Here is a 24,752-nt window from a genome sequence, read left to right as displayed (position 1 = left end):
GGGAGAGAACATGGCATCAGAGCAATGCCAATACCTATTCCATGTCACGGTGATCATCCAGTGACAACCAATTTCATCTAGTGATAAAAGCCCAGCTATGAGCTTTATTGGCCAGTGACCACCAACCATGAGCCCACAAATCTTGGAATTCTCCAAGGTGAATGCTACTGAATGGGATTCACCATAGGTGACATTCTTGGTTTTCCTTGAGTGAACCAAAGCCAACTGGACACATTTTTGTTTGTATGCATTTACCTTTTCACCATCTCTCCCTGGTTCTCCTTTGTAACCTGGTGGTCCTGGAACTCCCTAAATCAAGCACAGAATAAAAATCTGTTAATTATGTTTTTTTGGTTCACTAGAAATGGTGATTCTTTAGTGTGTATCTATGAATCACATACTTGTATTCCTGGAGATCCTGGGACACCTGGTGATCCTGCGACTCCCTGATATCCCTAAAGAAAAGCAAACACAAAATAATTAGTATTTCAACATACAAAAAGCAGTCATCCGTTTCAGGATTCACTCTTGAGTGTCTTACACTTAAGACTTCACTGGGTTACTGCTTAAGAAACAAAAATAACAAAGTTTCAAATGCTGAATGTGGAATTAATATCTTCGATCTTTAGGAAAAGGTCTTAAATATCTCCATATTAATAAAAATATCCAGATATGTTTCAGTGACAAGGAGGGCTCTGGGATGCAAATACAGAGCCAATATTCGCAGCTCCTAAAAAAATGTTTTGCACATAGAAACATATTCAACATAGTCAAGAGAAAAATATGTAAGATTGGAGGATTACACTAATGTAATCCATTTTTAAACTACCAGATTAATGGCCATTTGAGTTAATCTCTGGAATAAATTAAAACTTGATAAATGTTATTCTTCAGGGTAAGTCTATAACAGCCTTTGGGACTGCTCATTTTGGAAAGCAGCTGCTGTTAACTCCACGAGCATGGCTTGACATGTCTCCCCCACCTCCCAAGGCTGAGCTGTCTGCTGAAGCGAGGGTCCCTTTCAACTTCACTGCTTCTTACATATCCCTCCAGACAGTGGACCTGTGGTACAATAGCACGGCTTCTTCAGACAAAGCAAGCTATTCATTCTTCACTCAGCATATGACAATTAAACTCCCAAACAAACTTGCAGGCCCAGAACATTTGTCTAGGTTTCTCTGGGTCAATGTCAAGTTGACTTAGACCACCTGGCACCTGCAAATATATTTCTCTCTCTTATTTAGATTCCCCTCCCCCCCGCCACCATCTCAGATCTTACTGTTTGGATAGGGCTTTCTATTGTCAGCCATATAAAACAGATCTTGTTAGTGTTTCCAATTACATTTTCATTGTTAAATCCAAAAGCTTAATTTCCATGTGGCTATTTATGGCTGGTTTTTGTATTCACCCACTCGCTTGTCAGCACATTTTTAGCTGTCATTTTAGACACAGCACTACTCCCTGCTTTCCCACTCCCATTTTGAAATACTCCTTTTACTATTCTTTGCTAGCTCTAATAACACCAATAACAATAATCATGGTTGTCTCTGCAACAGCAGTCCTAGATTGTTTTTCTCCTTTTACATGCACTCGTATTTCTTATTCTGTAAAATGTTCCCAGTTAGTCTCCAAATGATAGATTATATAAGTTCCAGCACCAACTATGATGTTTTCCTTCATATCCCATTCAGTTCTTCACAGAGTGTATCATTACACTTTCTCCAGGATTTCTCACACAAATTCTCCTGAGTCCATGCACAAATGTTAAACATTTCATCAGTGAATGAGTCTCAAAACAAACCTCTCCATACACCACATGCCCTACAAAACCACCGGCAGTATTCAGACCCAACATATGTCTCTGGGCAGCCACTGCCTCTGTGTCCTGGGATTAGGTGCCCCCTTGATAGGAGAAACCCAGTCCAATTCATTTCTATATTTCCAACATTGAACAGGGCATTCGGCAACTTTTTGTTAATCAAACTTTGGACGAATTTACCTTTGAGTCATCCACACTGCGCTAAGTGAGAACAATCTCTTTCCCCAAGGAACCAGGTTATGTTTATGCTGCTACCAGTAGCAAACTGAAGCTTTTAGTCATGCCATGTGGTTCCTGTTCTCAAGATCAAAGTCACCATAGTTTGCTCAGCCTTTTATCTCTATGACTCCAGTAACCACTGAATCTCTTTTCTTCACCCACTTCGCAATCAGATAGGTCTGGAATTAAATTTCAACTCTGTCACTGCTAGGATATTGCCCAAATGGAATTAGGTTACTTATAACTGCCACCACTTAGGATGACGCTGGGTCCTTTGAAACCCTGTAGGCACTCTCTTGATAGTCTGACATGATACACAACAGGCTGTTATAATTGGGAGAAACAATAAAAGCAATGATTTATACAGTATTTGTCATGTTCCAGATTAAGTACCTCACATATATTAATTCACTTAACCCTCACAACCACCCTAATGTAGGGTCTAGATTATCCCTATTTTCAGATGAGAAGTTACTTAATCACATAAGATTAAGTAACTTGCCCAAAGAAAGACAGATAGGAAGTTGACAGAGCCAATGGGAATACCCTCTATCAGAAAATGCTTCATGGTAGATCCTATCTTATGATTCTAGAATAATTAATGAAATCTTTCAAAGCACATATTGCAAGGCCCCTTTTAAATTGCTTAGAATCCTGAGTGCCCAAAGAAAAGGAATGTTCATCTAATTCCTCAAAAGAAAGTTACCATAGAGATTGGCTATTTACCAAAATGACCGGTCATCTGCAAAGTTCACTGTAATGAATCGTTCTTTTTCACAATTTTTCAAAAGTTAAGCCAAATGTCATATCAGCTTTATTACTTTTTTCACAAAACGAATCTTTTGTAGAAGATCAAAAACTGTTCCTTTCTTCAAAGAAGTTAATATAATCCATTTGTTAGAGAGGACACATCACATTTCAATGGATTAAAGCAATGTGGAGATACCCCAGACTGTGTTCCCAGCTCACCTCTGACTCATAATGTGACCTCAGGCAGAGTGATCCTGGGAGGCAACTCAATAAAGTGGAAAGACAATGAATTTTGAAATTGGAAGACCCTGGGCTGAATTTTTGCTCCTCCCTTTACTTTCTACGGAATTTTGGCTAAGTGACTTTGCCTAGCTAAGCCTCAGTTTCTTACCATAAACCAGGATAACAGTGCCCACTTCACTTCTGAAAAGAAACAAATGGGAGTCACAGGTGAAAATGCCTGTCAGATGCTAAGAACTCATATGTGAGTTTCTTTTTATCTTCTTCAGATTCAATGACTTTTGTACAACCATGAGAACTCTCTTGCAAATTGTTATTCTGTAGCCTTCATGGGCACCATTAGTACATGAGGAATGGCAGATCCAGTCATCATCATTTTGATTGAACCCTTTTTCAACATTCATATAGATCTAATGGCATATATGTGAACAAGGCTTCAGTGTGCTTTACAAAGGCCATATTTGTTTCGTCTTTGGAAGAACTGCAAAAATAAATGTTTCTCACAATATGAGAACCAGGTTGATTTTTTTTTAAACTTACAATGAGATGCATTCTTGAAAACTTAGTTGTATATAGAAATTCAAAGATTTTTTTAGAAGCTAGGGGAAGCATGATTAGCCACAAAATAAAGAAAAACCAAAACCACATCCAAGCTGGGGGATCCCAGGGCTAATCACCAGAAGAAACTGGATGAAATTCAGAAAAAATAAATTTTGGACTAAAAATCAGGAAAATAAAGGTTAATAGGGAGGAATATTACAACACAGAACAATTTCCAAGAGGTGCTAAAACTAAACACTGGCTGACTCATAGCAGGGTACACTTAAACAAGAAAAATGCCCCAAAACAGGAAAAAAGATAAGCTTTCCTTGCAACTTACTGAGTTTTTATTTTTCTTAATACACATACTTCTGTGTTTTCCGGTAGGAGTGCCATTTTCACATGATCTTTGATCAATACTGTCTAACACTGATTTTGCTATTTTGCAATTAGCAGATCCAAATATCCACCCTACCCCCATGTGCAAGACTTCTGACAGTAAAGTCTTTTCCATGTTCACAGAAAGTCTCTTTGTAAATGAGTCATTTTTTAGGAAAAAAATATTCTCACTGCCAAATTGTAGGGTTGAAGAATACAGAATCAATTTAATTTTCCTCCATGATTCATAGTTACAATGCTCCAGGAAAGATGTATAGCACTGAAATGGAAATTAAAGAAATAAAAATTATCCTGTGAGCAAGGGTCACAGTCTCTTCTGAGCCCAATTCTAATCAGACCATAAATTATCCTGCCAACTTCAATATATAGATCTTCTTAAGTAGCAAGGAAGATAAAATAATCGATTTCCTTTAAGTATTCTAAACTCTAAAAATGAGAATAAAATCCAGAGAAATAAGTTTGGATGTCACTTTTCTTTTTGAAATTTAAGAATGTGATTCGAAGTTTATTCTATTACATAATTTTCTTCTAAGTTTTCCAAAATTCCCACGGACACCCTTCATACACAGCCAGGGTAACTAAGTAACCAAAATCTAGTGTATATTTTTAATGTTCACTGTGGATTCTTCTTGCCATTGGCACTCTTTATAGCCCCACACAACTAAATCCCAAAAATATTCTTAAATCTCAGTCTTTTCATGTATAGCTAATATAGAAACTAGTTTATTTACCACCTAACCCAACTGTTAGTCAAGTAGTATGTGTGTCTGAACTGACTGCTCAAATTACTTGACTAATAATAGATCCCAGTAACAGAGGTAAAATTACACCTGAGCTAAGTTCTAAGAAAGACGCTATGGGAGGCAAAGAGCAGACAGGGAAGCTTTCTGAAGTGACAAGCTCAAAGGAACACTCAAGGAAGCACAGTGCAGAACAATTCCTTGAAGAATTTAATGTATAAATAGTACTATGTAATATCTACACACACACCATTATTATATATACTATCCATACTATATTTTAAAAAATAAGCAGTCTATTTAAGAGGCCCATGAGGAAAACATGGAGAGATTCATACATGAGATTTACACATGGGGAGGGTTGGGGAAAAAAATTAGTCAACTAAGCTTTGTCTAGGAAAGCTTTACAGAAAAGTTTTAAATTACACTTTGTTATAGAAAAGATAAACTGCCCAAGTGTAAGATAATTCATTTGAGGCAAATGGCCCATATTTCAGTCTACCAGTGAGCCTCTCATGAGGGATGTATGCGTGCATTTGTGTAAGTTTTATGGTACTGGGAGACAGTAAGACAATGAAGCTTTCTGCTAAAGGAATCCAAAATGAGGTGAAGTAAGAGTTCAGGTAGAAACTGTTTTCTCTAGACAAATGTTTCATACACTTCATCATTAAGCCACCTCTTATAATTCTATTTTCCAAGCTAAATAACAGCCATTCCTTTGGCTTGTAACCTCATGTACCCCATTTTCCAGGTCTTAATCTTCATGGCACTCAGCCCCAAACTCCCCACAGCTCTTAAACTGTTGAGTCCACAACTGGCACCATATTCAGTTAAGAGTCTGAAGGAGGAAAACATAAAAACTTGTCCCATGAGTCCTATTGTTCTACTATTAATTATTCACCTCCTGTCAAGCTTACTCTGCAAGCCTAAATTCTAGTTTTCTTCCCCTTCTTCCTTTTCTCTACCATCATTCTCAACCATTTTGAAACAGCATCTTTCACTTGGCTTACACCTAAGATTTAGTCAATTCTCCCCCCACAGACATTCTTCTGAGTTCTTACTCTTGTCCCCATTTCTTTCTTCTAAATGAGATCCAAGTCCTACAAATCCCTAAAGTATAGCAGGCTAAACCAAATCTAACACTTCAGAAGCACGACTGTCATCTTGCTTAATATAGATGTATATATTTACTAACAATGCCAAAAATTGCATCAGCCCTTCAGGCAGCCCCATTACAAATGCTGATCCCTTTTCACCAAGGTTAAACTTAAATAACATGTCCCAAACAAGTAAGAACCATACGTTCATTTGGGTTGAATTTCACTATATTAGAGTAGCCATTCTCCAAGTTTGCCAAATCCGTTTGGATCTCCATGTCACCCCAAATGCCAAAATAAATTTCAGAAGTGAAATCGAGAATTAAAAATTCTTAAAAATCATATTAAAGTAAATGAAGAAAGTAATAGTAAAAAAAAAAAAAAACCACTAGAAAAAATAACCAAGAATTTAACTGTAAGAAAATTTTACATTGCTACAAGTTAAAAACTATAAACCAAATAAATAATTAGAAGAAACATTTACAACATATATATCAAAAGATTAATTCTTTTAATCCTTTAGTATAGGAAGCTCTTACTAATCAACTGATTAACATTCAAAATACTATCACTTATATAGAAAATGGGTAAAGGACAAGAAAGGACACTTTACAAAAAAGGAACTCACCCTGAATGTCAGACTTCTATATTCAACTACCACCTAAAATTTCTACATGAACAGGGGCACTGGGCTGGCTCAGTGAGTGGAGCATGCAACTCTTGATCTTAGGGTTGTGGATTTGAGTCCCACATTGGGTGTAGAAATTACATTTAAAAAAAAAAAATCTTGAAAAAAAAATTGTCTACTTAGCCATCTGACAAAAATTTAACATATCCTAAACCAAACTCTTGATTTCCCTTGCCCAAGTTTTTCTATTCTTCCTTCCACAACTCACTGAGTCTCCTTTGACTTCTCTCCTATAAACTCATGCATTACATCATCAAATCCTGTCAGATCTAACTTCAAAATACCCCCAGGAAATCAGCAGTTCTCTTTACCTCACTACTTACCATCCTGATGTTAGCTGCAATCATCTTGTTCCTGGATTATTTCAAGAGCTTCTGGACTCATTTCTCTGGTTTTTGTCCTCATCCGCCCTAAAATCTATTCTCAACTAAGAAGTCAGAGTAATCTTTTAAAAATATAAGTTACATCACTTTAATTCAGACCCTCCAGTGGCTCCTGAGTTCACTCCAACTAAAAGCCAAAGTCATCACAATGGCCTAAAGAATTCTACTCAATCTCCCTTCCTTTCTCCCTCTTACCTACCCAACTTCACCTCCTACTAACTTGCCCCACCCCTCTCTCTTTGTGTTTGATAAAATCATGTACCTTTGAAATTCCCCATCTGTACTGACTACCACTTTTGTAAGGTTTAACCATCCACAGAGAAAGCTAGCCACTTTTTGGACTCTCTAGACTAGACAGGGTACACAGAGGGGTGTGGGGACAAAGAGAGTCACTGCATTCACGGAGTGTGGCCCACTGACCAATCTACACTTCTATCTATCCTATCAGTAGCAATGGGGTATCAGTCTTCCAGAATCACTTAAGGGCAATACGATGAAAATTCACCTCCAGAATCTGACAGTTTTAATCTAGCTTACCTTTCTCCCTTAGCAAATATGATGGCTTTAATGGAATCTTAGAAAATTAGCACTGGAGAGAACATGGGCCTCATCTGGCACCATCTTCTCATTTCCCAGACAAAGAAACTGAGACCCTTGAAAACAAAGCAACTTTTAAAAGCAAAGCAGAAGGCAAAACAACCCCTGATCTCTCTAACAACCAGTGAGGCCTTGGTTTGAGAAAAGTAAATTTGTTTATGAAGACTAATTAATAATGACATAAAACAGAAATAAGCACTACAAAAATATAACCTTCTACAAAATCATAAAATAGTTCTAGTATATGTTTTCATATATGGCCTTTTTAAAAAAATCTATGCCATAACAGTACAATGCTTTTACTAATAGTACTTTCTCCAAATTACCTGCGGGATATATGAATATTTCCCCTGCCTCTCTCTGTATAACGATATAATAGCAAAACAGTAATATTCTCAGACAGTGCTGCTAGAAATCATTTCACTGATAAAGAAATGAGAAAGGATGGGAAGAATTTGAAACTAGCTCTTTAATTTTGTTTGAAGGCATTTTCCTTGTGAAAATTAGTATTTCTCCAGAATGGAATAATTTCCTATTTAAAGCTTCAGTTGACTTGGCCTGGTTATAATGTGAAAGAGATTCAAACTGCTTATTGAAGGGGATTGCACAGAACCAAATCCAAACAAAGCAGAATTCCCTTCGAATTGTTCCATCCAAGTTTCCCTGGTCCAGATGGCTTCAATCGCCAGCCAGAGACTCCACCCACACCTTCCCACTCCCGCTGTGCACTGGCCCTGGACACACACTAATGACCCTCAGCTGTTCTGGCTCCCAGACTCATTTTCTTTTCCTGCCTGGCCACCCAACCTCCTATCTCCTACAGAGACAAAGGAAAGAGGGAAAAGGAGACACTTAGGAAAAATCATACCTTTGGGTAAATAGGATTTGCACTAATGAATCAGTTTCTTATTGCTGCTGTAACAAATTATCCCAAACATAACGGCTTAAAACGACACACACTTACATTCTGGCAGTCAGAAAGCCAACACGGTCTTAGGGAGCTAAACTCATGATGTCAATGGGACTGCATTCCTTCTGAAGGTTCTAGAAGAAGATGTGTTACCAGCTTCTGGATACTTCGGACTTTCCTTGGATCATGGTCACCTCATCCTGATCTCTGCTTCTGTCATTACATCTCCTCCTCTGACTCTGATGCTCCTGTCTCCCTCTTATAAGGATCCTTGTGATTATACCAGGCCACTCAGCTAAATTTCTACACAGTAATTTCTGTATCTCAAGATCCTTGATTTTATCATATATGCAAAGTTCCTAGTCTAACATATTCACAGGTGTTAAGATTAGGAGGTGGACATTCTCTTTGTTCTTTCTCTCACATCAGGTATGCCTAATATCATCTAACATCTATTATCAGGTACTACAAAGCTATACCTATGCCAACAGGTAAAATCATATACACAAACATATACATGTAGTGAATATGATGAGATAACAAGTCTATTATAGATGAAATAAAAGTCATAGAGTAATATCCATGATTATTATATCAGGTTTATTACAACTAAATTCCAGTACTTTGTTCATGGCAAAATATTTAAAGAGGAAAAAAAAAAAAAAGCACACTAGAGCCAATGGCCTATGAAGGGCTTGCTCAATACTCACCGCCATATACTGCCCAGGACTTTTCACCACCAAGACACCCAAAGCCTAAATAATTTAGTAGTGCTGTCAGAGGAGCTCTTCAGGCAGGCAAGGGCTCACACTCATAAAACTCCTCCCACCCAGAGTGATCAGGGGAGAACCCACACAGGGCCTCAGGCAGTATCTTCAGTGGGAGGAAAGAGGTGCAGTGAGAGAGTGCAACCAAGTCACACGACACTTCGAGTTAAAGTGAGAAAAGGATGAGATATAAGGAACCACAAGGAAAATGCTGGCAGGAACAGGAAATTAAGGATAAAGGCAAAGAGGAGATGTTAGTTTAGAACCTATTTGTTTCATTCAATTCAAATAGAAGTAGTCTGATAATAAATTTTTCATCTTCTTTCCTGCAAATCACTACCTGGCCACTTCCACCCTTATCCGCTTGGCCTTCTACCCCACATAAAGTCCATATTATACCAATGCCCTCCCACCTGCCCAAGGATTTTCTTCCTGAAAATGCCCCTAATCTCCCAAATTACTGATTTTTTTCCCTTCTGCCTCATTGTCATCATCATAAAACCATGTTATAACATCTCCCATCTTTTAAAAGACCCTCCTTTTATCCCACATCCAAACCATGCAACTGCTCCATATAGCTGATCCACATTCTACCCCTCAGAAAAAGCTTCCATTTTCACAGTCATCATTTTATCTCACACTCTTCCTTGAACCTATTTCAATCTGGTTTTTGTACCCACCCTCCCTACCCCATTTGTCAATGGCTTCAATACCTCCATAAAGCAAATCCAGTGGTTTAGGCATAGAGCTCATTTTTCTCAATGTCTTGGCAACAATGACACAACCGAGCACTCCCTTCTTGAAATGCGTACTTTACCTGGCTTCAGGGATGCCGCTCTCTGCTGGTTTTCCTCCTACTTCACTGGTCTTTCTTTCCCAGGTTTTTTTTTTTTTTTTTTTTTTTTGCTGCATTCTCACCCTATTTTTCTCTTTTTCCTCTGAAGACAGCCTGAGATTCAGTCCACTGCCCCCTTCTCTTCTCCACTTTTCTGCAATTGCTCTCTAAATGATCTCATTCACTCTGGTGGCTCAGATAGAACGATCTACATGCTAGGAAGTCCCAACTATGTATTTTCATTCTCAAATGTATTCCTGAACTCAAGATTCCTTTCTCTAGCATCCCAGGAGACACCAGGGGCACTCCAGGAAACAACAAGGCATTCTCCCCCACTGCTGTCTAGCTCAGTAAGCTGTTCACACAGAGATCCTCTGAGTCTTCCCTGACTCTTTCTCTCATGCCTCACATCTAATTTGACAGTAACTCTGGCCAGCTTTACATTAAAAAAATAATCCAGAATACGACCTCCTATTTTCCCTTTCATATCACTGTAGTCCAAGCCACTTTTACTTCTCCCTTAGAATCCTAAAATAACCTGCTTCCACTCTTGCCCTACATAATCTACTCTCTGATATTTATATGTATCTTTCTAAAACATAACCCAGGTCAAGTCCCTTCCTATCCCCAAATTCCCAAAAGTACTGCCATCATACGTAGACTGCACTGTCTCAGGGACTAACAAGCTCCTGTATCATGATGGTTAGGGTACTGATGGTTTAACATTAGTCTGTGGTTCCTTCATTCCTTAAATATTACTGCCTCAGAATACAAACCTTTCCATATTTTATAGCAAGAGGTTAAATGTCTCATGATAAAGAAAATTCCTTAGTGGTGCCTGGGTGGTTCAGTCAGTTAAGCATCCAACTCTTGATTTTGCCTCAGGTTATGAGTCCAGAGTTGTGAGATCAAGCCCTGCATCTGTCTCCACACTGGGCATGGAGCCTGCTTAAGATTTTCTCTGCCCCTCCCCACTTTCTCTCTTGAAAAAAAGTATCTTAGGAGATACTTTTGTGGTGACCATTATTTAGCATTTAAAGGCAAACTCCTAATGTTTATTTACTGTTATAAACATGTAGAGAGCTAACCTGAAAATATTTGCCTAGAAAGCCTTAAAGTGTATTTGCTTTATGTTTCCTTAATTCAAAACTGTTCCTAAAGTTCTCTTGAAACTTAGAGGATACTATTTTTGTTCAGATTATAAGCATATATGTCCTCACAAAATATCTTTTAAAAAGATTTTTTTGAAAACTTCCATAGACATGAAGGGAAAAGGGAAAAGATTCCTGAACCTAGCTATTCAGCAATACTCACTGGACAATTTTTAAATGTAACAAAGATGTATGCAATTTTGGAGTAACTCACCTTTTAAGTGACTAGAACACTGATTCTATTGACCAAGCTAGGCTTAATGTTCCTTCTGCTTAACTAAACTTCGAACAGTCTTCTTCCTGATTCTAGGTGCCTGATTTCCCTTCCCTTAGAACATTTACTCTAAAAAATTTCTAATTATAAATTCTTTCTCTGACCCTTTGAGTGGCAAACCTTTTTAAAAGCTTGTCAGTTTTACAACTAGCAAGGCATGTCTTTCTCCAGGACCTAGGAGCCATCCCTTTGAAATAATCATCCAGAAAAATAAGTACCCAGACCTTCCAGGCTCTGTGGGATGGTAGTGCCCTATCTGTCATGAGTGCCAATTAGCAAATACAGACGGCCTAATCACAGAGGACAACATGTGTCAAACTCAGGATGACTCAATTTGCTCCATCCCATTGATCAACCACCCAAGTCCTCCAGTACGTTTCCACTAGCTCCATTTCTGTTTCAGTGAGTGGAGTTTAATCTCTCTCCCTATTACGGTAGTCTTAAAGTCTTTCTTGCCTGTTTAACTTTGCCCAGTGCAATTTCAACTTTGACACCATAATCCCAGTACTGGAGATGACTAAGCTTTCAGTACTCACAGGCTTACCATCTTGACCAGATTGTCCAGGGTAGCCAGGGTTCCCAGGCTGTCCAGGTTCACCCTAGAAAGGGAAAAAAAAAAACAAAAAACTTCTCAGTACAAAACAACCAACCACACTGTTGCTATCAGAGACCTTCAAGGTTCAAGCCAATTCCATGATTTGTAGCTCTTTGTATATTTTTTTAAAATAAGAAGAACAACAACAGACATCTCAAAACAAGGTTAGAAAAACAATGGCATATTTTAAATGACGACTTTACCAAATAAAGACTTTTTATTACATAAACTTTTCAGTGATTTATTTCTATGATCACACCAGGTATAACAACTAAAGTACTCTTCACCAATGTAAAATGTCAATATTTATGTCAGGATACATTTTTAGAATTCTGAACAAACTGAAGTGTCATAGCAATATGGTCTCAATGATAGCCATCTTTCTTTCATAATTCTATTTAGACTTAATTCTATTCTCAGTAGTACACTACAGATATCAATGACCTATGATGTAATAATTTGATTTGCAATTATTTATTAAAAAAAAAAGTCTGGGGCACCTGGGTGACTCAGTGGGTTAAAGCCTCTGCCTTTGGCTTGGGTCATGATCCCGGGGTCCTGGGATCGAGCCCCGCATCGGTCTCTCTGCTCAGCAGGGAGCCTGCTTCCCCACCTCTCTCTCTGCCTGCCTCTCTGCCTGCTTGTGATCTCTGTCAAATAAATGAATAAAAATCTTTAGAAAAAAAAAATTTTTTTAATAAAAAATTTTTTAAAAAGTCCACAGGCTATACAATCTTTCATACAAGATTCAAGTTTAAAGCAGCATGACAGTCATTTCTTTTATTCTAGTCAATGTGTTTCTTTGCCTATATTTGTAACTTCATTTTAACATAATGTTAAAATTTTTACATCTGAATATTTACATGAGAGCGAGGCCCAAGCCAAACAACTCTACCCAACCCCCATAGTCCTTGAACACAAGGACTAATAAGTGAAGAAATGACCTTTGCCCCCACAAACCAAGGATCTCCAAAGAACATTATTCCATACAATATGACAATGAGCCCAGGCACATTCTAAGGAAATTCTAGTATGTTGTCCAATGGCCAGTACTGACCATTTGATTAGTCACCACCCATGAAAAAAAACCAATGAGAGCAACACTTTTTGTGAGGTGAGGATGTTGCATAATCTAATTCTAAAAAAGACTTCAAAATTAGTATCATATTAATCTATTGCTGAATCCATGAGAGCCACATGGGCCATCTTACTTAAAAACATGAAGTCTCAATAATCAGTATCAGTAAACTCCTGCACAGAGGCAAGGCAGCTGATTTCAGTTCATTAAGTCATTATTTACATTAAGAACTCATTCACACAGGACTCCAATAATTTTAAATTAACTAAACACCAATACTAAGGTTACTTTCACAGAGCCAAATCTGCAGATCTGAAATACTACTTCAGGCTACTGGCTACAGAGAGCTGTTCCTGAAACATAACAGGAAAAATGGAAAGAACTATGTGAACCCTATTAAGTGGCCAATGGAGAAGGGTTGGGCTTTTCACTTAGGAGCTGCCCAAGAGACATAGCATGAGGAAGGGTTGAGAAGAATGGAAATGTTATTTTTAAAAGAGAGAAAGAGAAAGAATAACTGTAAATACAGGGAGAAACATGTCCTGTCTTGCTGAAGAGACAGAATTTATAATTCTAACCCAAAGACTTCCAGTGTTAGCTGGGCATTAAGGAGTAACATTCTGGTTCTCTAGGGAGTTAGTTTTTCTCTTCTTATTTTGAGAGGATCCACATTAATCTCTAGCCTCTCTGCCATCCTTTAACCCTGTTCAAACTGAACTTGTTATCCTTTCAACAAATTACATCTTTTCTTCCCCTGACAAGAAGTTTTTCTTCCTTTTCCACTTAAGAATCCATCATTCCTTTTTTCCTTACTGTCTTTTTCTATTGAAAGGCTAAGCAGCTTCTATCACTTATCCCTTACTCATAAGCAGAGTTTTCTCAGTCTTCCCTTGATTAGTCTTCATTTATCATTTGGATTGAAAACAGAGTCTTTATTTTCTCCTTTTTTTTGAATGGTTGAGAGGGTTGATAATGCTGGGTATCAAGCAGAACTTCAATAACTATTTGCGGATTTACTATAAATCTTATTTCCTGTTAATGATCCCCTTTACTTGCAGAGTATTATTATCAGCAAAATCTAGGATATCAAAAGGACCTGGGATTTATCCTCTACTGTGATAAAGCTGGAATACAGCTTTGATAAAAGAATAAATGAAATTTGTTTTTAGCACTGTGTCAAAGCATAAAACATATTAACAACATTTTAAATAAATAAAAACTAAGTTTCCAAGACCAAAAAAAAAAAAAAAAAAAAAATCACAAGATAAATCCAATGAGACTTTAAAAGGACCATAACACTGGTAAAGAGCCCCAAGAGAGAAAATAACCTTTTGCAGGTTCTATTATTGCTGGTAAATTTTACTGGTTATTTTGACTATTGCCCTATTGATTTATTTGCAAAAACCAGGAAGGTTTGGTGGTGTTTCCATTAAATTGGGAAAATAAAGACAGACACTAATTTTGGAAAGAAAACCAATCAGAATAAAAATTCAATTGTATTACTGTAATAAAAGCTGATGCTCTACCTGGATTGTTTATTATATGCTAAGCACGGCTGTAAGAGATTTACATATGCTAAATTACTTAATCCTCATAATAATCCCATGAAGCAAGTAATTTTATTATTCTCATTTTTTATATAGGAAAACTGAGGCCCCGAAAGGTTAAGTCACTTGCTAAGGTCACACAGCTCTAGTGGAGATGACACTTGAACTCAGCCAATTCAGCTCCAGAGTCCATGCTCCTAAACACTACTATCCCTGCCCATAATTAACATGTTAATTAGAACCAGACCTGGGAACTGCTAGTAAACTTAACAAAGGAACAATTTCCAAATACATTAAATGAGACATAGGAGCTATTATTATACAACTGTGACTAAATTCCCAATCCACTTTCTTCTAATTTAGTTGAAACATTTGCACATTTCGAATTTTAAAAACTATGTGTTCAGCTGAAAAGCAGGACTTACTTATGTTCAATTGAACTTGTGCCACAGGATTTTTGAGTTGTTGACAGGAGTGGAAATGTCATGGACTAAGCTGAAACATCTCTGAATATGGCCTCTCAAGTAGTATAAATATGAATAATCAAAGTAAGAAACAGTTGTGCTTGCAAAAGCAAGCTAGTATTTTCAGTTGCTCATCTAAAACAAATGTCTTTGGAACTCTTCGCCTAGGCCCAAATCCTATATGTTCAAGCCCTCTTCTCAAAACTCCTTGTGGCTTCATGCAACCCTCCAGACTCCACAGGAGTATCTGACCTAAAACCTATACACTTTTCCTAAACTAACCTCTTCCCTCCCTCAAAACTCAAACACCCACACTCTCAGGCTAGAAGGAATCCACTTAATCTGGGAAAACTAACATAAAAATGTGAATGCCCAGTGGCCCCTGAAATTTTCCAAAGGCTTTTGTATTTTAAACAGAGGACACTTTGATAGCCTGAATGAATCTCTAATGGTGGTATCTGGAGGGTGAAACAAAGGAAATCAACAGAAATACAGTGGTATAGAGGGTGGTATTTCAGAGAAAAGGATTAGTAAGAAATTGTTCCTTCCTCAAAAGAAAAAATGCCTTCTTTCCACTTCTGAAACAAAAGACCTAACATCAAGGTTAGATCAAACATGGGGAGTTTGTCCTCACAAACGTTCTTACTACTGAAGTGGGGGAAGAAGTTGCCATTTACATGGAAAGGTCTTTTGAAAAGGGGGGTTGTAAGTTGGGGATTGCCTGGATCTTTCATATCACAACAAAGCCATCCCATATAGGTTAACTGGGAAGAGTGAATCTTATTTTTTCAACGACTTCCTAACTCATTAAATAAAAACTATTACCATTAAGCACTGTGTTAGACACTAGAACTCCAAGGGAGAATTTATTTGTATTAACCTTCATTATGAAGTGCTTGCATATAAAAAGTATTCCAACAGATTTATTAATTTGATCACTCCCTATGTTTGACATTAGGAATACAAAAATGAATTAGCTATTCTTCAAGGAACTCATACTCCAGTAACATAAATATATTTCTATGATTATAGAGTTATAATGCCATGGTGAGTCTAAGATACCATAGTTAATTTGACCTGGTTTTCCCAATAGGGTTGTCATGTCTTTTGGAAACTCAGATAATTTTAACAGATGAGTTTATCTTTGAATAAGCACTGACCCACCTATCCACACAAGAATTTCTCCTGTTTCAGTATGAGAACTCAACTCTCAGCTCCCACAACTCTATTTCTGGCTAACAGGAAGACAAGATCTGTTCTTCACAGGTAACTCTGTTTGATGGACATCTGCAAAACCTTCCAGAGAACATCTAACAAAAATGGCCAATAAGTCTCAGTTGGAGCTACAGGAAAATGGCTTCCTCTATTTTAGTTCCAGTTCTGTTAATCTAATTAAAACCCTCTTAATTCCCCAAGCCAGAAATTCTCTGAAGGAAATACAACTCAGAGTGTTGCTAGGGATTCTGTTTTTCACATACAGGTCCCTGATGTGGGTAAGGAACCACCTCCAGGGGAAAGAGCCCTAAAAGTATGGAAGAGTGTGTGTGTGTTCCTGTCCTCTGGCCAGATTTTCTGAAGAAAATGGAAAGCAGATCAAGAAGGCACGCCAACTTAAAAGATTGGTGGAAAACTGCAATTTCACTTAAAGAAGTAGGTGGCAATAGCACGAGATTATGACTTAAGAAAAGAAAATGAAAATGAGGAGCACATGAAACTTGGAAATACTCCGGTATAAGAGGCTTGACCAGATAAGACAAAGGGTGTACTAAAAATCTGCTGCAGAAACAAACACGAATAAGAATTGATGTCACTTCAAGACACCTAACAGACCTCTAGTAAAGATTCAGAAAACATCAGAGATATCTGATGCCTCCCCAAAAGTAGACAGCCCTTTTAGAGATCCTGAGGGTGGCCTGAACCTCCCTGGGAGTCAGAAAAGCACACGAGGTTTTAAGAGGTCAGACATTATACACATCTGATTTCCATATTTTATCTCTTACAGCTCAAATCACTTTTATGTGTAATATTCCAAGTTGAATAAACTACGTGTATATGTGTGTGTGTGTGTGTGTGTGTGTGTTTATGTGCGTATATAAATATATATGCTTTAAAAGAAGTCTGCTGGTAGGTCACATTAAGTTGTCTTACAAGTTATATTCTCCCAGGAGTATCCTATAGGCATTTCTTTTTTTTTTTTTCTTTTTAAGATTTTATTTATTTATTTGACAGAGAGAGATCACAAGTAGACAGAGAGGCAGGCAGAGAGAGAGAGAGAGAGGGAAGCAGGCTCCCTGCCGAGCAGAGAGCCCGATGCGGGACTCGATCCCAGGACCCTGAGATCATGACCTGAGCTGAAGGCAGCGGCTTAACCCACTGAGCCACCCAGGCACCCCTAGGCATTTCTTCTTTATGTCAAGGAACCCTAAATAACATGCAGCTGCTTTAACTAAAGAACAAAGAACACCTGGATTAACTTTCCTAAATGAAATCTAAAAATAGCTTTGTGCAGTGGCAGTATCGTAGCCAATGAGGTTTATCCGAGGCGCGATTATTGCTAATTGAAATCTAAAAATAGTTTATGTTTATAATAGTTTATAATAAACTAAAGTCAAATTCCAAGCCAAACAGTTTACTGTGAATGAGATAGTGAATGTATACTTTTACTTCTTAAATTACATTTCTTTCTTGATTTTAATGTGAGGTCTGAAGTAGGCCATGAGCTACCAAATAAAAATGTGATGAGCACTGGGTGTTACAAGCAACTGATGAGTCACTGAACACTACATTAGAAACTAATAGTGTACTATATGTTGGCTAATTGAATTTAAATTTAAAAAGTGGATGGGAGAAACATGCATAAAAGATGGCAGGAAACAAATTAGATGAGCAGTTTAAAAGCTAAAATTTTCAGTCATGGTGACTGAAACACTAAGGAAATTCCATCTAAATAAATGTTACAATTCATATTCAACAAAAGTTAATAAATGTTGCGTGGACACCTAAAGCAATAAAAGATCAATACTCTTTTTGGCAAGGGAGCCATATCCAATTTCAAGTTAGGCATTATTTTTATTTAAGTGATATTTTAAGATAATATTAAATGAATAAGATTTAGTGGTACCTGGGTGGCTCAGCTGGTTAACTGAACAACTCTTGATTCTGGCTCAGGTCATGATCTCAGGGTCGTGAGACCAAGCCCTGTGTTGGGCTAAGTACTTGGCACAGAGCCTGCTTAAGATTCTCACTCTCCCTCTGCCCCTCCCCCCACACTCATTTGCAGGCTCTCTAAAATAAATAAATAAATAAATCCTAAAAAAAATTAGCAAGATTTATATATAGTAGACAAACCACTTAATATCTCGGTATCAAGCTAAGTCTAAGTGATCCCACAGTAAGTATTAACTTAAAAACATTCATTCATACTTAATAGCACAGAAGCATATTCAGACTTTTTAGTTATATAAAAAGTAGCTGGTTATAAAATGGTATGCACATCATGGCCCCAATCATATAAAGATGTATACACAGACAAATATGTAAACGTACACATAAACTCTATTCACACACAAATCAATAGATGGAAGCAGAACATGTGTGTATATGAACATGACAGAACATACACCCCAAAAGCAATTACTGCACGATTAAGTAAAATTAATATATATGCCTCAGTTTTTAGAATTAGACATCAAACATAACACTGAAATCAACTTTAACACTTCTACTCTTATTTTCTACCTGGAAATCATTTTGAGAAAATAAGGATTCAGAAACATAACTCAACAAATGCCATTTCTTCATTTTTTATGAGGTTGTAAGGAGATACCGTACTGGGAATCTGGCAGCAGTGTTTGGAAAAAAAACAGACAGACCAGCAAATAAACTACTAGTACTCCCTCACTGTACTGTGGCTAGGTGGTACCAGTTCTAGGTTCAAAGGCAGTATAGTCTGGAATACACTCTTTAAAAAAATCACTAAAACTCAGGTTTTAAACCATTCTAAAGCATTAGGTAGAAATTTCACAACAGCGTCAGTGGTGACTAGGAATTTTGTGCATTTGCTCACCTCTAGTTTGTGTGTATTAACAAAAAAAGCAAGTTCGGTATTACTCACTTTGGGGCCTTGCAGTCCTGGTTTTCCCGGAGGACAAACACAGGGAGCTGGAGTTGAACCTACATCACTGGGACCATTGAGGCACTACAGAGACAAAAATGGAAATCAACAACAAACATGGAAAGACACATGTATATCTGTACGTACGTTAGTATGTGTAGGTGTCTGCACATATGTGTGAAGCTGGAAAGATATCTTACGTCTACTTTCCAATATTATTTAGCACAATCCATTAAGAAATTCTGAATCACAAAAAGCTATGAAAACTAAATGCACTCAAAATACATAAAAATAAGTTCTATTTGTCTAATATACTTACAGCTGATAGAAGGAAGCAAAACAGTCCCACAATACAAATATTACCTTAAGGAGAATAATAGCTTCCAGGCCTACCTCACCATTCTGAAAGAAAAAACAACAATGAATGTGTTTTAAAGGACACTTTTAAATTTCTAAATTATCATCCTAATTTATAGTTATTTCATTGTACAGGTTCTAGATACATGAAGTATCAAAACCAGCAAAACCTAAAACATGTACGTGCAACTCCCCTAAAGAAAATGACATTAATATATGTTGACATTTACAGTAGGATAAAGGACAGACTCGAACAACAATGAAGAGTGGAAGAAGAAAATGGAAATGCCAAAGCTGCTTGGTATAATGGCCACACAGGAGCAAAAATACTCCAGGGTGAGATTTATATGTTCTCTTGAACTTTCTGGAAGTCATTTGAAAACCAAAGGAAAAAGTCAAAACACATCTAAGAAAGTCACAAATCTTGTGCATTACATTTTTTGCATTTTATTTTAGGAGACCTCCTCACCAAAAAATCTGCTTCTTACTGAATAATACACAATTTTAAAAAGGTTAATAATCTTTCCAGACAATAACAAATTAGATCAAAAAAGGAGAAAATGGGAATAAAGACGCAAAAGGTAAGCTACATGAAGTCACATCCGAGAGTAAGAAAGGAGACATAAAAACTCAGAAAAGTGAATGTAAGAACTCAAAATCTACCATCTATCCCTGTGCTTTTATGATGTGGGAGGGAAATGGTCATAACATCGATGCAGAAATACCAATAAATAGAGTATATAAAATGGACTCTCAGAATGTAATCATGTATTAATACTTTTAGGAGAGACTAGAGGTCTGTATTTCAAGTTATAAGTATCTAATATAAAAGTTACAGTGTTTAAACAATTACCTCTCTAAAAAACCAAGAATGAATCATTTCTAAAAGGTTCCATGGTTGATATTAGAGAGCCTTTAAATGCACTATTCTACATCCTCAAGTTTTCAGAACATGTGGATTTGTAGGTTATCCAGTTTGTTAGGAAAAAAAGATAATGGTAGCATGACTCTACAAAATAAAAGAACTATGACATGAGCTCAAATGTTACTGCGAATCCTCACTGCGAAAAGTTTAAAACATTCTTATTTGCATTACAAAAATATGGCTTTTTATTTTTTTGCCCAAGGGAAAAAGGATTACACATACACAAACACCACAAGCACACATATGTCATCAGACTCTAACATTTTAGCTTATAATTTTTGCCTCCTAACACAGTAATGAAAATAACCAGGTAAAGAAAAGTTACTTATATCCTCGAAATACAAGAAAATCTTCCTTAGGTAACAACAAAAAGAAACCTGTATATTCATTATGGTTTGAGAAAATGTGCTGGTGAACAGGAAAATTCATCACTTCCTATTCTTTAGAACTGTGCTGTGTAGGATATTCTGTCCACGCATTTAATTAAGTATAGAAATGTATTTTACGCTCTGGATAGTCAAAGAATCCTAGATTTTCCTAGAGCAGGTCCAGCCCTGTTTCACTTGAGTGCCGGAAACATCACACTCCGAGGGGTGAAAAAAACATTTCCTTGTGCTCTTCCATTTACACTTGCACAGTGATACATTATCATTTCACTTCAATTATGAACCTCAAAATATGTTTTAATCAATGTGACTTTAACTGCACTGACAACAAACAAATTAACTCTGTAATTAAATTAAGGCTCACATATTATCTTTTATTTACTGCTCTGAAAGTACTGAAGGGACACGGGAAAAAGGAATTCACCCTACTCACAAATCCAGGAATCTCACATGCTGTCTCCCGGTTGTTCCGTTCTGGGTCACAGTAGATTCGCAACTTCTGGACATCAAACTAGGAACATAAACCCCATCATGTTAAAATTGAGACCCAAGTTAACTGCTTCATAAGAGTGACCCAACTACATGAGCAGTCACGGAAGGCTTACATCACAGCACTTAGCTAAAAAATAACAATACAGAATTTAAATACCTATCATACAGTTTAAAAATGTGATAAAACATAATTCATAAGGAAAACTCTAGCACCAAAAACAAATGTCTAATTTCCTTCAGGAACCCACTGGAGCTTTTTTTAGTATCTATACTAAGAGCTAGCCTAGAGAGCATTTCCTGGGACACTTAAAAGCTTTCTCAGGCCTTCTGTGTTTATCCTAAATCTTTACATTTCTGATTACAAGAGTGGGCTTAAGAAGTCATCTTTGGTTTCAGAGATTTAGTTACTGGCATTGCTGGTTGTGAAATGAGTAGTCCAAGCACCTGTTGCTGTTAAAATACTTACTATACTCTGACAGGTAACATGAACGTATAGAGAGCATGGTGTAATTTGAATATGACAGTCTTCCCTTCATAGAAACAGAGCAGGAAAGTATAACTTTTCAAATAAGGACTGTCCAAGACATGGCTATCCTTTTATATACACATTTCTCAACCCACACAGATACTCCAGTTTTTTAAAAAAAATCAAAAAAATAACAGTTTTAAGAAGAAAGCGTCTTGAAACACATTAATCTGATTGTAACCTCACAGCTGCAGGGAAATTTTATAGTTCCCAACTCACAGCTCAATCACAGTCTCTTTTCCACGTTGTTATTTAATCTATGCTTCTCCTGGGAAATATGAAATTAATGTTTCATAAGAATGCAGAATTCTACCCTGAACCCAGGGGAACAGTTTTCTAAGAATTCTTATAAAATCTATTAAGCCTAATTTTGCATTTTCATCCACACACTCAAACACACAACTCCACTAATAAACTGACCACATTTTGTTTAAGTGTCTTAAAGGAACTAATAATTAAGTTAAATACAGTTAAATGTGAGAAATACTACCACAAAGGACCACAAAAGCTCGCTTTATACAATGCAAAAAGCAAATGATTTTTTATCAACCTGAACAGTTTCTTCTTTCCCAGAATACTTTCCAATTTGAGTTTGCCCGCTGATGAAGATCCCTAAAACTGGATGTAAGGGCTTGTTTTCAATTTGTTGATCATCGATATACAGAGTTACATCTTGTTCTGTTACTAAGAGACGAATTTGATGCCAGCCTTCATCAAATAATGTCTATAGGAAGAAAGTATGAAAGATTTCATAAATAAAATTCCTAACAATCTTTCATTTTCTTTGTTTCCATTCCTTTGCCACCAGCCATAAATCCACACCACACAGACTGGATACATTAAATACTAATTCACGCTGACCCAAGTTGGGTCTCAAATTCTACCTACCAATTAATTTATGAAGCCCTAAATTTTACCCACCAATTAATTTAACTACTTACACATTACAAGTGAGTAGATGTATCAAACAATTTACTGAAGCAACTCCCTCAAGGTCACAAACTCCTAATCTCTGAATCCCATTCCTCATCCTATTTACTTCATTGCAACTTTAGATCTTTACCAGTTCATCTTCCTTCAATTTATCCTCATAAAACTTCCATAACTCAAACCATCTTGATCATCTTCATTTCTTCTTCTACAATTGCTCATTCTCTATTTCTTTGAGGGCTTCTCTTCCTCACCTGTCTTTTAATAAGTTCATTAACCCAGAGATCTGTCATTGACCTTTCTCATTCTCCCCTTTGATTATCTATTCCTACAGGTCAGTCATTACGTCTATGGAATAACTCCCATATCTACAATAGCCTGGACCTCTTTCCTATTATATGGGATCTGTAATTCTAATATTGGCTAGTATAGTTTTACCAGGATATTTCACAATCAGCCTGAGGGAGGGTATAGCAAAATGAATTTGAACTATCCCCAAAACTTTCTTCCTCTCAGTTTCCCTTGGATAATAATATCCTTAGTTTCTAAACTGCAGCAAGTGTCTTTACCTCTTGCCCTTCCCTCAGTTGCAATAATCACCAGATGCAAAGCTCTACTAAATATGTCTCTTAAATATGACTCAAATTCACTTCACCGTTTCCACTTTCATTGCCATAGTTTATATGTTTATGCACAACTTGCTTTATCTGAATAATTTTCAAACATATCTCTAACTCTTCCCTTTCTAAGCCATCCTTCATACCTCCACTATAATTAATTTCTCTCACTATAATGCTGTCAGAAAAGATGCCATATCTTATTAATTTCTGGATTCCCAGCACCTAGCCCAATTCCAGAACATGGAAGAAAAAAATTTTTTGAAAGAAGACAGAGCTGCTTTGACCACGACACACCTATGACTCAAGACCTTTTGATGAAATCCTGTAACCCACTGGATGAAGCCCAAAACCCTTTGTGTGGTTTCCAGATCCCCACAAATTGAATTCACACCTTAATGTAATCTTTCATGTATCTTATACTCCAAACATAGGGGACACCACTTTCTCTTCTCAAAATAAAAACCTTGCATTTTACTATACGTGAGTACTCAACACTGAACCACTGACGCATATACCCTTAGCTCTCTTCACCAAAATCCTGTATGTTCTTCAAGGTCCAGTCCAAAAAGTATCTCATTAATAAGACTTGCCCACATTTTGTGTTAGAATCTACTTTTCCCTCTACACTCCATTAATACCTTGTACTTCTATTAGATACCAGAGGCCTTTAACCTTCCATTATAAATAAGTTCCTTGAAAGTGTGAAACATGCCTTATTTGTGATTTCTTACAGAACCCAGCACATTGACTTTAATAAAAATGGCAGCCCAAATTTCAAGAAATTTAATCTGCTTACCAAATGAAGAAATTGTACAGGTGGCATAATATTATATACAACCTGTATATTTCCTAAAATTAATACAATATTCTCTTAGATTATAATTATAATAATGATCAAAACATAACTGTGTCTATCATTCCATCTGTATTCTGACCACATTTGACTTGGAAAATACACTTTTATTTTTTGTTTACCAATTTTATTAAATATAGGTTCCTTTGGGGAAAACAAAGCCTTCTCCTAATAAATATGAATTCTGTACCTATTATCTACCTGTATTTAAGTTTCTAACAAATGTCTTTTTCTCAGTATCTTGTTGGACATGGCAGTGTGAGATGAACCAACATGACTTTGAAACAGATGAGACTTAACTTCAATTCCTGATGTCACCATTTATTAGCTGTGTTAATTTGAGATGGAACCTAATATACTTGAAACTTTTTTTTTTTTCTATATAGTGACAGCAATAGCTTCTGCATTGGGTGATATAATTAAATGTTCCTGGCATCTACGAGCAGGCACTCAAAA

The 24,752-nt window shown here is 36.8% G+C and overlaps 1 protein-coding gene across 2 annotated transcripts in view; it reads right to left on the bottom strand.

Annotated features, from left to right (window-relative positions):
* LOC111152311 (collagen type XXI alpha 1 chain) overlaps positions 1-24,752 on the bottom strand; it is a 121,948-nt gene that overhangs the window by 75,551 nt on the left and 21,645 nt on the right. Inside the window, exons 5-11 of one of the 2 annotated variants that reach the window (XM_022510789.1) lie at positions 22,444-22,617; positions 21,309-21,386; positions 19,601-19,609; positions 19,208-19,291; positions 11,946-12,008; positions 402-455; positions 256-309 (exon numbers count right to left, since the gene is read on the bottom strand). In XM_022510789.1, coding sequence (XP_022366497.1) covers positions 256-309; positions 402-455; positions 11,946-12,008; positions 19,208-19,291; positions 19,601-19,609; positions 21,309-21,386; positions 22,444-22,617 — 516 coding nt within the window. The remainder of the gene's footprint in view (positions 1-255; positions 310-401; positions 456-11,945; positions 12,009-19,207; positions 19,292-19,600; positions 19,610-21,308; positions 21,387-22,443; positions 22,618-24,752) is intronic. The other variant, XM_022510791.1, reaches the window with a different exon arrangement.

This window comes from Enhydra lutris, unplaced genomic scaffold (genome assembly GCF_002288905.1).
Source record: "Enhydra lutris kenyoni isolate GAN:26980312 unplaced genomic scaffold, ASM228890v2 scaffoldscaffold28, whole genome shotgun sequence".
Lineage (NCBI taxonomy): Eukaryota > Metazoa > Chordata > Mammalia > Carnivora > Mustelidae > Enhydra > Enhydra lutris.
This window is presented reverse-complemented; position numbering and strand designations above follow the sequence as displayed.